At 34.2% G+C, this 17,144-nt stretch overlaps 1 protein-coding gene and 1 long non-coding RNA gene across 4 annotated transcripts; both read right to left on the reverse strand.

Moving 5' to 3' along the window:
• Nucleotides 1-370: 370 nt before the first annotated feature.
• Nucleotides 371-11,295, reverse strand: LOC125584567. 3 transcript variants are annotated; one of them, XR_007321481.1, is made up of 5 exons: nucleotides 8,063-11,295; nucleotides 7,713-7,788; nucleotides 1,036-1,953; nucleotides 827-899; nucleotides 371-744 (listed from the first exon to the last, which is right to left on the reverse strand). It is a non-coding gene; the product is annotated as an uncharacterized LOC125584567 (long non-coding RNA). The 3 variants fall into 3 exon arrangements; XR_007321482.1 differs by having other exon boundaries at nucleotides 7,713-7,827; XR_007321480.1 differs by lacking the exon at nucleotides 8,063-11,295 and having other exon boundaries at nucleotides 7,713-8,023.
• Nucleotides 11,296-11,758: 463 nt separating this feature from the next.
• Nucleotides 11,759-12,814, reverse strand: LOC125583017. The gene is made up of 3 exons (XM_048749545.1): nucleotides 12,626-12,814; nucleotides 12,126-12,399; nucleotides 11,759-11,877 (listed from the first exon to the last, which is right to left on the reverse strand). Exons 1-3 carry the CDS (start codon nucleotides 12,812-12,814, stop codon nucleotides 11,759-11,761), a joined length of 582 nt encoding a protein of 193 aa, XP_048605502.1.
• Between the last annotated feature and the right edge of the window lie 4,330 nt (nucleotides 12,815-17,144).

A 17,144-nucleotide genomic window follows, 5' to 3' on the forward strand; every position in this document is an offset into this window, starting at 1 on the left:
AGATACAAATGATCATAAATCGTATGAATATGAAGTCTCATTTACTAGACATTCATATTATATAATAATATAGTTTAAAATTAAACTATATAACATAGAATAATACTTAAATATGATAATTTATAAATTTGTATTGAAAAAGTATTGAAACCTTAATGTTTTAATTTTGAAATTTTCATTACAAAAATCGCACATTAGAAATTTTGTGTTTATCATGTGAGTATGAATTCTCAATAATAAATATTTATATTAAAATATACTATATATCTATGTACATGTTATTGAAATTTGGTTAGATACCAATAAAATGATTGTTTTGATTTATTTACTAAAACAATATCGTAAATAAACAAGATGTATTGTTCTGATTTATGTCTTTACTCTAACTAGAGTCGTTGTCCGGGCTACGCGCGGAAAATGCGTTAAAATAATTTGATTTTAGATGATAATCTCCGATAATTTGGAGTTAGCTTATATATATTTAAATTCCAATGCGTATATGACGATGTTTGAGCTGTTTTTTGTTTGTTTTGGCTAACTTTTTTGGTTGTCCAGAGTACAGTAGATCAGTTTTAAAAATAAAATTTGTTATAAACCATGTTTAGAATCAGAGGAAAGTCAGTATTATTATTAAGAGCAGATGTAAAAGTCTTAAAACAGAGAAGCGGAAATCATAAATAAGATGGTGGAACTTTTTGACGAAAAGGGCGTGTAGATGTGATGGTATTTCTTGAGTTGGAGAGCCTGGAATTATTTTGAAGTAATCAGTGAACATAACTTAGTAAGAGGAATCAATTTATTTAATTAATAGAATAAGTAGACGTACTTGAAAGTAGTGAGATATATATCATCAGGGAAGGAGTTTTAACTTTGATTCATTTCTGTTGATAGCTAGAATACTGCATAGCAAATAAATGTGAATTATTAGATAGATAAACACTAAAAAATATTCAATTAGATTCTGAATTTAAAATTTTAATTACTCTCATGGGAACGAAGGCGGTTGAAGATTTTTTTGTAGACAATGTTCTTTACCTTCCGTGGGTGTGAATCTTCGCTTTTGATGATTTTTAATCCTGCTTTGCTTGTTATACGTGAGAGGGCCACATAGAGTTGACCATGTGTGAAGACCGGTCTAGGTAGATATAGGATAACCTCTTTTAAGCTTTGCCCCTGGCTTTTGTTGATTGTCATTGCATAACACAATCTGATAGGGAATTGTCGTCGACGTAAAGTGAACGGCAGCTTTGTTTCATCATGCAAGAGAACAATTCTTGGGATTAAAACTTCGTCTCCAATGTGTGATCCAGTGATTATGCCTGCCTTAAGCACTCTTTCGCCTATGTGGGTTAGGATCAAACGGGTACCATTACATAATCCTTTTTGTTAATTTATGTTTCGCAGAAACATAATTGGGGCCCCAACTTTGAGAGTGAGTTACTCAATCGCATATAATGTATCGTTTTGATCAGACTGAGTTTCTGAAACCTCGAAGCTATCGTAGCTGTAGTAGTCTCTCGACTCCCCGTCGGTTTTGGAGATTGTATATGCATTGATTTCATCGTCAGTATCATTTCGGGATGTGAGTATAGCTTTATCAGTGTACGAACTTTGGGAGTATAACTTAGGGGGTAGATAATGGAGTATTGTTACGTACTATATGAGACACAATCATCACATCTACCTATTTGATTAAATATAAAACTCAGTTAGTTTAATGAGTAAGTTTTGTAAAAGTATGGTATTATATTCCATATAAATTTACAGTCAAAGAATTTTGGTTTGAATGTTGGTCGATTATTGATCAGATGAACTGAAAATATACACCATTTTAGTAATATCCAACAGAACTTTTGAATTTGAAAATTAAATGTGTTCGAGACTCAGGAATACCTTTTGATTTTGTACGTGATCCATGGGTACGTCCTCGTTTCCTTTTGTACGTCTGACCGGCTGAAATGTTGGTACAGTGAACATGAAAGTGAAACAATGTGTGCAAGCGTAGGTTAAAACGTTGAACAGAGCCTAGCTTAAAGTGTCGAAAGAGTTTAAAATTAGTTTATTGTTAAAGCATTGCGGAGGTAGAAGAAATGAACACGATTATTAGATATCTCATCTTTGTGTTTTTTTTTGTTTGTTATATTATTGATTGTTAATAATTTATTTTTGTTGGTTTTGTGAAGATGCGACTTGCTGACAACAGGGAACTGTGATGCTGCGGCTTACAGTGGTGAATAAAGAGTTAAGAGAAAATGGGTACAAGAAATCACAAAATAAAACTGTAACGTTTTGCAGTTTATACACGTTTATTAATTTTAGTCTGAAGATCTTTAGTGATGTTCACAAAACATGATATAAATATAATTCACATTTTTCTAAATTGGTTGAAAACTTTGATAACAGTTTTTCGTATCTTCCATCGTCTATGTTTAATTATTATCATAAAATAAACATGTCATATTGACCATATAACAAAAATTTATATTTTCGTATATTTTATTATTTGAATTTTAGAAAATAACTATAAATTACTAATACTATTCAAATTCTCACATTAAAATTTGTGATCAGGAGTTTAAAACTTGTATTGTTGAAAATATAAATAATCGTAAAATATATGAGTGAAAATTTTCATTTAATGGATATTCAAAATATATATATAAATATTAAATTAAATACCATATAAAAATATAATTTTTTTTATTTCAAAAATTTTATTGATGATTTACTGTGTATATTCAAGAGCTGTTAAGAATTACTAAGATTATTAAAAGCCTCACATTAATTTTTTTGTTATCACGAGCTTACAATTTTTGTTATAAAAGATGCATAAAATCGTAAAGCCATATGATTATTAATTTTCATTTAATAGATATCTATATTTAAATTCGTTATATATTTATGTTAATATCATTTTTGCCCAAAATATTTTTTATAAAAAACTAATTTATGTTATTATCATTTAAATTTATATATATCTATACAAAATACATAAAAAATGAGTGTTTAGATTCATCTACCCTATAATTTATCATTGCTCAATTTTACTATTTAATTAAATGCTAAATATATAAAGATATTTTTCTTAATATTTGTATTTTAAACACAATACTTATAATTTGAAAAAATAAATATTAAACATAATGATATAATTTTAGCCTACAATTTACTTCACATCTCAATAACAACTTACAAAAAACTAATAACTTCTCACTTATATTTATATAAATAATCAATTATAATAAATATAAAATGCACCACATAAGTTATTATATGATAATAACTTCCAGTACAAAAGCATGTATACTCAGAAAGAAATGATGTAATGCCACCGTAAGGAAAAAACATAAATAATTATCAACATAGCATAGCTTATTTAGTCTTTAAAAAACTTGTATAAAATTAAACTAATATATATATTTTTAATCAATAAAAAATTATATGAAATATTTACTCTAACAATTTAAACTTTTTAAAAATATTCATCCTGCGGGCCGACAAACTATTTTTTGAGCATTTTTTACGGAGTTGTTAAAGTAAAATCTTAGTTATAGTGTTGCGGCAAATATTATTTTTTATTTTATTTAAATTAATAAGAAAACGTATTGCATATGGTTGTTAATTTAAATCTTTATATATCTAATCTATTAAAACTGAAGTACAAATATGAATTAACCCTTAAAATAACCTTTTAAATACACCTAATGCCATTTCCATTTTTCATTTTAACCATAATTAATTTTAATAAATGAACTTACATAAAAAACATAACAAATATTAGTTTCCTTCAAAATTATATTTGTTACACTAAATTCCCTAATATTATGCTAACGTCAATCTTTCATTTCCTAAAATAAAATATTGCAATCTTTTTTCAAAAAAACATTAGTGGTGTCAAACATTAAGCCATTTAATATCCTTTGGATTTCATTTTTTCATGTGGTCAAGCGAATAATTAAACCAAAACGTAAATATATATATTTTATTTAGACATATAATTGTTCAGTTGATACCTTGAAATCATTTGAAACATGTTTAATATTTAGCCATCTTTTCCACTTAGCATAAATGTTTTTAATATAAATCTTAACATATGTACTGATAAATTTTAGTTATATCTTATTGTTATTAATAGATTTATACATCATACATCTATTATTATTTACATAGTTATTGGGTTCATACGTAAATTTGAGGTCATTGGAAATGTTTCAAAAAAACCATCCATTTTTTTTAGTTAAATACATGTATATATAATTATATAGTTATCAACCACTGTTATTTCTTGGTTTATATATCATACATATATCAGTTTTTATACATCATACAAGTGTCAGTATTGATATTTATATACTATTGTTTATACAAAAATATATATTATCTTATTGCAAATGGACATGTATAAAATTATACTGTCAAGTATATTAGTGTAAAAATACTAAAAATTCATTTATGATGCACTAACTAAATATTTTAAATTGAAATATAAATAATATCACATTTACACTAGAGTTAATGGCAAATTTGGCTAGAAATAATCACTAACTAGATCTCGATCCGTGCAACCACGCATGTTTTTGTTTTTATTTATTTTTATATAAATATCTAATTTATTAAAACTGAAGTACAAATATGAATTAACCCTTAAAATAACCTTTTAATTACACCTAATGCCATTTCCATTTTTCATTTTAACCATAATTAATTTTAATAAATGAACTTACAAAAAAAACATAACAAATATCAGTTTCCTTCAAAATTATATTTGTTACACTAAATTCCCTAATATTATGCTAACGTCAATCTTTCATTTCCTAAAATAAAATATTGCAATCTTTTTTCAAAAAAAAATTAATGGTGTCAAACATTAAGCCATTTAATATCCTTTCTCCATGTGGTCAAGTGAATAATTAAACCAAAACGTAAATATATCTTTTTTATTTAAACTTTCACATGTATTTGTATCTTCTTCTATATATATATTTTTGGATTATTATTTCATTATTAAAATCGTAACTATATCATTATTAAACGTAAATATATCTTTTTTATTTAGACATATAATTGTTCAGTTGATACCTTGAAATCATTTGAAACGTGTTTAACATTTAGCCATCTTTTCCATTTAGCATAAATGTTTTTAATATAAATCTTAACATATGTACTGATAAATTTTAGTTATATCTTATTGTTATTAATAGATTTATACATCATACATCTATTATTATTTACATAGTTAATGGGTTCATACGTAAATTTGAGGTCATTGGAAATGTTTCAAAAAAACCATCCATTTTTTTAGTTAAATACATGTATATATAATTTTATAGTTATCAACCACTGTTATTTCTTGGTTTATATATCATACATATATCAGTTTTTATACATCATACAAGTGTCAGTATTGATATTTATATACTATTGTTTATACAAAAATATATATTATCTTATTGCAAATGGACATGTATAAAATTATACTGTCCAGTATATTAGTGTAAAAATACTAAAAATTCATTTATGATGCACTAACTAAATATTTTAAATTGAAATATAAATAATATCACATTTACACTAGAGTTAATGGCAAATTTGGCTAGAAATAATCACTAACTAGATCTCGATCCGTGCAACCACGCATGCTTTTGTTTTATTTATTTTTATATAAATATCTAATTTATTAAAACTGAAGTACAAATATGAAGTACTTAAAATAACCTTTTAATTACACCTAATGCCATTTCCATTTTCCATTTTAACCATAATTAATTTTAATAAATGAACTTACAAAAAAAACATAACAAATATCAGTTTCCTTCAAAATTATATTTGTTACACTAAATTCCCTAACATTATGCTAACGTCAATCTTTCATTTCCTAAAATAAAATATTGCAATCTTTTTTCAAAAAAAAATTAATGGTGTCAAACATTAAGCCATTTAATATCCTTTGGATTTCATTTCTCCATGTGGTCAAGCGAATAATTAAACCAAAACGTAAATATATCTTTTTTATTTAAACTTTCACATGTATTTGTATCTTCTTCTATATATATATTTTCGGATTATTATTTCATTATTAAAATCCTAACTATATATATAGAAATTAGTAAAATATTGTTTTATTGTCATATTCAAAGATATTGTAACATTTCACAAATTTAGAAATTTTTTTAAAAATTAAAATTTTCGCTTCATAGATTTATATTATCGAGTAAATAATTAAATATTTAGTTTTCGTTTAATTTTTAGAATAAACTATATAGTTTAAAATTTGTTTTCATTGGTGTAAGGTAGTAAAGATCAATCATTGTTAGATAATATGATTTTTTTTTATTTTTTTAAAAAATCTTTATAATTTTAAAAGTTAACATCGACAAATATTTAAATATTTAACATATGGAGTTATTGTATTACAACATTAAATTATATCTATTTAATTTATACTATCTATAAATCCAATGGATCATATATTCTTTAAATCTAATTATTGATAGCCCAATAAAAATTTCTGGTAGGCCCAAAATTTAAATGATAAGATTAGAGATAATTAAATGTAACATAACTTTCTAGGAATAGATCCATTAGGTCCATTTTTAGATATATAAGATCTTGGATTCTTGATCAACTGTAAATGAACAACCAAAATCTAAATTATTCCACCAAATTAGCATATCCAATATATAAGTGAATAAAACATAAAATGTCTCAATAATAATTTAAAAAAAAAACATATAATATAAGAGATTTTGTTTAATTATTTTTAGGAGATAATTAAAGGTTTCATATTTAAATAAACACAATCTTCATATCTTATCATTTTTTATTATTACTCATAAATTTCTTTTATTTTAAGACTTTAAACTAATTATGTTTTGTGTAAATGTTGCAAATGTTATAAGTTTATATTGGGTATATAAAATAAATTTTCATCCATATAAAAGTGAATAATATATTTGATTACTTTTCTACAAAATCTGTATATTTTTAAAATATAATTTTGCTTACTTGAATATCCAAAGACCTAAAAACAACCAATACTACCTATGTAGAAACATTTAAAACTGCAATCAATCGTAAATTTTGATTATAAAAAATGGAAACACCCGTGCGGACGCACGGGTCAAACTCTAGTTTTAGGATTAATGTTATTTGTTCATACATGATTTTTTTTTCATTTGCTAAGGTTCAATAAATTTATAAAAAATACTTCTTTCATCCTATATAATTATGTTCACAAATATGTATTTACTATAGAAATTATTTTATTAAACCCTCAGTTTCATTGCATGTTTTCTATTGTCTTTGTAGTTAAGTGTAGCCTCCTTCTTACTTCATTTTTATTCTCGATTTAGGAGTTTGTCTTTGTATAATAATAATTTCGTCATTTATGTTTCCACTTTTTTTTGGGCCATCTTTTCTATCTATGTTTAATTATATTCAGCTTCTATCTTCAATTCTTTTCATATTTATATTTTTATATTATTTTTGTCAAATTCTTATATGAAAGATTTTGAGTTAAAAAGTTACTTTGCAACTTTATGTGTTGAATGAGCAGAATCGCTAACTAAAACTAAATTATGGTTTAATTTGGATTGGATATTCCAATTCCTTGACCACAAAGAAACTGAAACCCCAAAAAAGAAAAACAAAATTGCTGGATCCTTCTAATTTTTTATTTTCTGAGAGAAATAGGCAGAAGATTATGTATTTACCTGAAGCTTCGATGGGTTGATCATTAGGTGGGTTATCCATTCCGTTGAAACAGCGATCCTCACAACCAACTTATTCCTGACGGTAGAAAACAACACGTGAGTACGGGTATGGTTCCTGGACGTAACGAAGAGACAGATGAGTTTTTGGGAGAGATGGATTTTGCTTAAGAAATATTATTTTCTACGCAAGAGAAGGATGATTTTTTGGGTGAGTTTGATTTTTTAAGAATTTTTCTTTTCCCTTTGAAAGGAATAGTCAAAGATTGTAATTGCTTGTTTAATGAAATATATGACCTTCCTTTTCAGATGAAGATTTTACGCAAACATGGGATTTTATAAAGATTCCTTACCAAATTTGTAATCATGTAATCTTGGAAGATTTTGTGAGTCGGGCATTTTTTAAACTCTTTGTCTTTCTACACATGTCTTTCAAATTCTTTGATTCTTTAGCTTCTTTATATCGCCGGCGAACATCCTCCGGCAAATTATGGTTTGAAGGAAAGAGAGTGAGCTGATTAGATGGTCGGCTTAGGGAGAAGATGGTTGTGAGAGGGAATGGTCGCCATTGTTCAGAGGTTGATGAGTTGTTTCAGGCCATTGCGAAACCTTATTATATATAAGTAACAGCAAACAATAAACAATAAACAATAATTAAGGTATGCGCTCATGCTGCATGCATATCATTTTCAAATATGGGGTTTAATTTACACAGTAATACGTTGAACTTGAGATACAATAATTAAAATAAAAAAGCGAGGCCCATTCATTATTCAATCAAACACTTATCTCTTCTTTGAATTTTTTTGCAAACAAAACCAAAAGATAGTTCAATTGATTAAAAGACAAAGTATAGCAAACAACCCGATTGGTCAAGCAGATTTAAAGAAAGTAATCAGTAAACATAAGTATAGACAGAAGTGATTATAAGAAAGATAGTTCAAATGATTAAAAAGACAAATTCTGAAATGGAAAGAAACAACGCATTGTCTTTATATAAACCAAAATAGTACTTAAACTGCAGCAAACTTAAAAAAAAACAAGTCAATACTTGAACTATAAAGCAAAGACTTAAACATCCATGAACCGAAGCTTAATTCTCACATCTTGGGCGTTTGTCTTTCTCTGGATTAACACTGTCAAACGTCCTCTTACTCTCCTCATCTGCAGAATCACCACGGCTTTTGGAAGGCTCACACACTTCATTCCCAGTCTGCACTGTCTCCTCGGACGTGTCAGCAATGTTGTTTTCAATAGAGGCTTCTGTGGGTGGTGGTGTGTCTAGAGAGACGATCTTGGTGACAGTTATAGCTCGGGTATTGCCAGAGAAGTTATGCTCTGTAACTTTCACACAAAACTTATGTGTCTGTCCGATGGTGCTGATTAGAGCTTCCGGGACAGGCACCTCATGGTCAGCTCCTTCGTTCTCATTAGCCTATCATTTAAGAACAACAGTGTGAGATGAAATTATCTGAGAGCATAAACTGATGAATATTTACCTCAAAGTAGCTGCTAACTAACTCCGATGTGTGCCTCCCGGTCAACACACAGCCAGCATCACCAAGTAGGACAAAAACAGTTTGGCCACTGTTGTCATAAACAGATATCTTTACACGGTACCTGTTAAGAAAGAATCAGAAGGAAACGTCACCAATATAATAAGCAGAAGCAAATACCAGATAAAGAGTAATTAAGTGTTCAGGCGAGAGAACATACTGAGGAACACTGTTGGGATCAAAATCGGCCACGACGGAATCGATGTCCGAAAGTCCTTAGAAAAACCGAATCTCGGTCAAAACTTCGAAAGCCGGGAAAACGAATAGCCGAAACGGATCGCCCGGCGAGCTCGACCATGACACGAGCCAGCTCGCCCGGCGGGCACGACCTTGTTGCCGGTCGACTTGCCGGCGAGCACGATCGTGTTGCCGGTCGACTCGCCGGTGAGCTCGACCATGACACGAGCCAGCTCGCCCGGCGAGCACGACCGTGTTGCCGGTTGACTCGCCGGCGAGCTCGGCCGCGACACGAGCCAGCTCGCCCGGCGAGCACGACCGTGTTGCCGGTCGACTCGCCGGCGAGCTCGGCCGTGACACGAGCCAGCTCGCCCGGCGAGTACGACCGTGTTGCCGGTTGGCTCGCCGGCGAGCTCGATCGTGGCACGGATCAGCTCGCCCGGCAAGCGCGGCCAATTCTCCGTGGACCATTCGGAACCCGGTCCCATCCCATAACCATGCATCTTCGTCCGAAGTTTCCGTAACTCAGTCTTCGGGTCCGTGGATACGACACCAATGTTCCGTCTGAAAAACATCGTCGAAAGTATTCGGGAAGTTGGGAAGGTTATGTCTCTCGAACGGTTTCTTATTCTTCGTAGTAGAGCAGGTTACAGTTAACTTAACACCAAATGCCTCGGCTATGCGAAGAAACAGGGTTCCGTTGGAAGAACCATGCCTATACCAACGGCTACTTCGCGAGTAAAATCGTAAAAATGCTTAAGTCTCGATACGGCGCAAAGAGGGTCCAAATTGCAGACAACGGCCCATCTATGGTCCCAAAAGACTTGAGCCCGAAGACTGGTATGACGGTTTATCTCATCCGCGGGAAAAGATAAATGTCAAATTTTCGAAGATAATCACAAAGAAGAAGGAAATATGGAAAAGCCCGCTTCGCGACAAATCCGGCCCAAGAAGAGGTAAACTGACCTAAGGAGGAGTATATAAGCAGGACCTAGGACGAAGAGGGAAGGGAGATCAGGGCACATCAGAGCAACTTAGCACTTAGAGCAATTTAGGCATCTTTTTCCGCTTTTACTAATCGAGTTGCGACTCAACTAGTTTAGATTTAGGTCGCTAGACTAGCGAACGTACCGACAGCTCTTGTAGCCTAGGTCTTTACTTGTTGTTCACGCTCAAACCCGAATTCGGAAATAAGATCCTCTTATTCTCTTTTTCTACTTATTTTCATTTTATTCTTTGATATTGATCGTGTCGTGTGTGGCCCAGCAGATAACCGGGACCTTCAGGGAAGGCTAGGTTAACTTGGCTTTCCTCCGATTAACAAAACTCGACGGTGTGAATTTCGGTTTCCACAAACACCAGCTGTGTTAACCTTCTCACATTTCGTGTTTTTACAAACCAACGATGTTGCGCCTTTGGTAGCCTTAGCATGGCACCCACTGTATGCAATATAGTACCAAGCAGAGCCATGAACAACATCATTCGTAGCCGTGCACTCAAAAAAGGCATCCTACAACAGTTTATAAGCATTTGATATACAAATCTTAGTGTTTCAAACTGAGTAAGAAGTATTTAGCTTTATTTTTACCTTTGCAAATTCTTGCTTCATGTAAGAGAATATATCTGCTATAGTCAGTGTCTCACACTTGGTGACGACGTCTGCACTAACTTGCTTAGCAATCTCTGGGTTTGAGCCGAGCCTAACACAAAATAAAAAAACATTGATTCAGTCATTCACTTCAATATGTGTAACTGTGCGCTTCACATGAATCTGTATAGAATAGATGCTGAAGACGGGGATACATACCAGTTGAAATAATCTATGGTTGGTTGGACATCATAGTCCATGAAAACCCGTGTGGGGGACATAGAGGTCTGTGCAAGGGTACCTGTTCAATAACGGAAGAAACATCAAAAATGATTGAGTGAGAAATTAGCAGCCAATGTCAAAGAAGAAAACATTTTGGAATAGTTAACAATTAGCAACCAATGACAAATAAGAAAACTTTTTTGGAATAAGAAAATGTTTTTAGTATCACGTAAGTGAACGATGAAACTATCTTTTTCGAAAACATGTCACAATTATCAATGAAATATGAGTCCAAAGAGATAATTGATTACCTCCGAGACGTTTGGTGTTAACAGCTGCGACCAAAAGCACTGTGGGAGTGTTTTCATATGTGTTAAACTTCTTGCAGAAGTCTGCTGCAGCCTGGTCCCAAAGGTAGAGCTTCATGACTGGTCCGCTGCAAAAAGTAAGCTCTTAGGGATTTAGCAGCTACCGAGAGATGGTAACTTGAAAATAGAAGAACACACTTACTCATGTGATTGCAGATGAACCATAATGTGCCGAGTGGTAGCGATCTTCACTTCATCAAGTGTGGGACGCTCAATAAGAGTCTGTCCATTGACCAGCTTCATGTGGCCAACAACATCTAAAACATTTTCATGAACAATGTAATTTAGATGGCTAATAAAAGCCTAGAAACCAAATACTTGAACTAATTATGAAGAGTGTAATTTAGATGGCTAATAATAAAACTCTAGAAACAAAATACTTGAACTACTTACTTAACCCAACAAAATTCTAGATTTCTTTACCAAAGCAGGAAGATAAACTTAAACTACAACAAAACATAAAGCAATGAAACTGACATATGATTTTTAAAATTAGTATGCTTACCGTAGAGGTCACCTTTGACATCACAGTTAGCTTGAAAATCTTCATATGAATGAAACCTGAAACGGTCTTCATCGAAAGAGGTTGGAATCTCGCGAAGAACCGACAATTCAGAGTTCCATGTGAAAGACACAGTTGCGATATGATCAGCAACCCGATACACCGGTTTGTTTTTCGATCCGTAGAAGTTGTTGAGTCTGTAAACTGATCCTTGTTTCATATCAGGCAAGTACTTCTTGATACGTCCTGGTGGGATGAATCCCTGAATGACAGTTCCCTGTTGTCGAAAAAGAATAACAACTCACGAAATGAGAACAAAACCTCCGAATTAAAACAAATACGAATCCAAACCCTACTTTAACTAATTAATCAATCGTATAACAAAACGTCAAAAATACTAATCAAAACCCTAGCTTCTTCTTAAAAGTTTAAAGAAACGCCAAAAAATCTCGGAAAACATAGATCTACGTTCGCGAAATATTTTTTTTAGAGAATTGACGTACCTGCTCGTCGATGAGGAGCATTTCCATGCCAATAAGTGTCTTCTCCACCGGATTTCGAGCCTCCCAGAAATGGATGAGTCGGAAGCGCAACTGAGTTTCATGGGGACCTAGAGAGACATCTTTGAAGAACATGAATTTTTCGTCAGAGTCGGAGGAGACAGGAGACTTTCCATTTAGTTTCATCGCCATGGCTTGAGATTTGAGTGGTTCTAGGGTTTTGGTTAGTACGGAGAAAAGAAGATCATCATATAAAGGAGGAGGAAAAGAGGGAGGTGAAACGAAATCATTAAGGAGGTATTGATTGATTGAAACGAAAGTATTGACTGTGGATCGATTAGTTATCGGATTTGTTGCTCTTCGGTCGGAGAAGACGAAGTGGTAAGGGTGAGAAGAATCGCCATCATTCGACGGTTCGGTTTTATTTTGTGATCTGCGTCGAATGGGGCAAATAAAACTCCGCTGAAGCCCAAATGGCAATCCGATAAAGCCCAAATGGCAAGCATGAAGCCCACGCGGTAAACTGCTCGACTTTGGACGAAATCAAGCCGTGAGGCCCGTCGACTTTGGACGAAATTAAACCGTGAGGCCCGTCTGACTTGTCAAAATACATGTTCCTGATTGGCCTGAATTAACTATCCTACGTGGCGTATTCACTGCTCAGTATATCGGGCTTTTAGTAGTGTTAGATTTAATTATATACATAATACGTAAATGGATACAAATAAATAATAATAGATAAAAGTTATTTTTATATATAACATTCATCATCTTAAGCCAGTGTATCGTTATTTTGAAAACATATCAAGTAGATTGGGTACAAATTACGTAAAAAAACTCCATCCTCTTGTCCCGTTTATGGATAACTATGGACCACTTACGAATATATTTATTATACCTTCTGATTATTATCTGTTAAGATCATAATGATTTACGTAAATCCAAAAAGATAGCTATTTTCAACATATAAACAATGTAGTTGCCTGAGGAGGTGATGCATGAGCACCCATGAGACTGACGGCAACTTATACATGTTTTCCTAGTTCGGTTTTATTTCTTTTTTATATCTAGTTTTGGATTTTCTTTTCATTATCATTCTCTAGAAAGTTTACTTATTAATTTATCCTACTCCTATGACGGTTTGTGTCTACGGAAATCTATATAAGCCAAGCATATGGCTTCTTGTTGTGTACGTTTGATTTAATAGAAAGAGTTTTTGCTTTATACCTTGTTTAGATTTGATTAAATTCATCAAAACAGGAAGTTGGTCTCAAGAAGCTATCGAAAGAAACTCTTGATCGATCCAAGAACAGGTCTCGAAGAACCCTAAATTCTTAGATCGACCGTTCACCCATTCGTACGCTGCGCCAGGGTTGTATCAGAGCTCTGCTACGCTCCGAAACTTTCTCAACTGCTACGATGGTTCGAAAAACACGATCTCAACAGTATGTTGACGATGACACACCAGCTACGCAACAGTCCGTGAATGATCTCCAAGCTCAGGTCGCGTCTCTGATGAACGCGGTAGCTGCCCTATCCACCCAAAACACAACGCCAGTCATTCAAAAGGAACGCAACGCACGTCCCAACAACGTTGCAAAATCAGACGAAGAAGACGACAATATCTTTGCGCCACTACAACAACACCGGGCTCGTCACAATCGCACGGTTAACAACAATTCAGACTCAGATGAAGAAGATGCAGACAAATCATGGAAATCCTGTTTCAAACTCGAGATTCCTACATTTAATGGCTCCATCATAGCCGAAGAATTGCTGGACTGGTTCGTTACAGTAGAAGAAATTCTTGAATTTAAAGAGATTCCACTAGATCGATGTGCACCTCTTATTGCAGCACGTTTCTGAGATCGAGCGGCGGCTTGGTGGTCACAAATCAAAACCATACGAGCTTGGGAGGGAAAATCAAAGATCTTAGCGTGGAGAAAACTGAAACAAAAGTTGCAAAAAAAAATTTTGCCGTTCAACTACGAGCAATTGATGTTTCAAAAGTTTCAGAATCTGCGTCAAGGAAGTCGATCCGTGGATGATTATGCAACTAAATTTTTCCGGATGATCAATCGTGTTGAGTTACGCGACTCAGAACAACAACTTGTCATGCGCTTCGTGGGAGGATTGCGTCAACAAATCCAGCACACCTTAAACTTGTTTCGACCTCAAACCATATCTAAAGCTGATCAGCAAGCCCTTACCATTGAAGCTTAAACTCGCACCAACTCTCAACCTTGGGGTGTAAGTCGCCAAACTAAACAAAATACAGCTCCAACGACATCACCGGCGCCTGATGCCACCACGTCAAAAGGCGAAACTACTATTGTTCCTTTTGACCTGTCTAAACAAAGAACTGGAGGGTTACGTTTCTTCTCCTGTGGAGAAATCGGCCATCGGCAATCTGCTTTCCCATCTCGAAATCGCCGTGGCTTGCTTCTCGACACTACCGGTCGGGACGTTGAAGTTATTTATGATGAAAGTCCAGAAGATTCAGCAGAGGAGCTGGAACCTGACGAGGGAACTTGTCTAATGATTCGTCGTACGTGTTTAACGCCAAGGGCAACATATGAATTCCCGCAACGTAAAAATTTGTTCTCTTCACGGTGTACCGTTAATGGAAAAGTATGCACATTCATCAATGATTCGGGAAGTTCTGAGAATGTGATAGCATAGTCAGCGGTTCCTAAGCTCAATTTGGTGATCGAACCTCATCCTTCTCCCTATAAGTTAGGATGGTTACATCAAGGTAATGAGCTCATGGTCACTAAGAGAACGCTTGTCCAATTCTCAGTTGGGAGTTCTTATAAAGATCAATTTTATTTTGATCTGGTTCCAATGGATGTGTGCCACCTCCTGCTTGGACGTCCTTGGGAATTCGATCGCTGGGTAGTCCATGATGGGTTTCTTAACACATACACATTTCGCCACGACGGTCGTACCTTCACACTCAAGCCATCAACACCAGCCTTTGTTGAACATCCGGTAGCGCCAGTTTCTTCACCAAACCCGGTTCTCCTGCTCCACCGTTCGGCACTTAAAGCTAGTGTGCGAACTGCCACTCAAGTTATATTCCTCCTGGCAGTACCATCGTCTCCATTGGATGGTTACACCATTAAGAAGATCACAATACGTTACCGTTTTCCAATACCACACCTTGATGACTTGCTCGATCAGATAGGCACAGTGACGGTCTTCTCTAAACTTGATCTTAAGAGTGGCTATCATCAGATACGAATCCATCCAGGTGATGAGTGGAAAACAACTTTTAAAACTCGAGAAGGTCTTTTTGAATGGCTAGTAATGCCATTTGGGTTATCTAACGCACCTAGCACATTCATGAGAGTTATGATTGAAGCTCTCCGCCCTTTCATTGGGAAATTTGTCGTTGTATAGTTTGATGATATACTTATTTTTAGCAAGACCATCGATGATCATCTTCAACACTTGCGAGACGTTCTTGTGGTCCTGCGTCGAGATCATCTATACGCGACATTGAAAAAGTGTGAATTTGGGGCTCCGCAAATACACTTTTTGACTTTTTGGGATATATTGTTTCTTCCCAGGGACTGGCCGTCGATCCCTCTAAAGTCTCGGCAATACAGACTTGGCCACAACCCAAGACAATCTCCAACATTCAAAGCTTCCATGGACTGGGTTCGTTATATCGCCGATTTGTTCCCCAATTTAGCGGCTTGATGGCTCCCATTACGGATTGTATACACACCAGTTCATTCTCTTGGACGCCTGAAGCATCGGCTGCGTTCACCATTGTCAAGGATAAGTTGAGTTCTACGCCTATTCTTGCTCTTCCGGACTTCAATATGGTCTTCGAACTGCATTGTGACGCTTCCAATACGGGTAAAGGAGCAGTTTTAAGTCAACATTCCCGTCCCATCGCCTTTTTAGTGAAAAATTGGCAGGAGCTCGTTCCCGATACAATACTTATGAGATGGAATTCTACGCCATCGTCCAGGCAGTCAAACATTGGCGTCACTACTTATTCCATAAGGAGTTTGTTTTATACACCGATCATGATGCCTTGAAACATTTACATAGCCAGATGAAAGTGTCTTCTCGACATGCATCTTAGATTTCTTACTTACAGCAATTTAATTTCATGATTAAGCACACGGCAGGTTCGAGTAATAGAGTTGCAGATGCTTTGAGTCGACGTCATCTTCTTCTGACCGTCCTGCATACGTCCGTCACGGGGTTCTCGACATTGGTGGGTCAATATGAAGACGATCCTTTCTTTGGACGTGTGTTTCACGATGCGCAGACAGGTCTTTCAGGCGAGTACACAATCCATGAGGACTTTCTCTTTCGTAGAAATCCGCTATGCATACCAGAATGGAGTTTACGCCTACAACTCATTAACGAGCTCCACAATGAAGGCCATGTGGGCTGTGATTGTTCCGTCCAATTGGTGGCAGCCTCCTATTTTTGGCCTTCTCTGCGTAAGTATGTTGTGCGGTTTGTTGAGCGATGTGTTATTTGTCAACGTGCTAAGGGA

This window comes from Brassica napus, chromosome C3, assembly GCF_020379485.1.
Source record: "Brassica napus cultivar Da-Ae chromosome C3, Da-Ae, whole genome shotgun sequence".
Lineage (NCBI taxonomy): Eukaryota > Viridiplantae > Streptophyta > Magnoliopsida > Brassicales > Brassicaceae > Brassica > Brassica napus.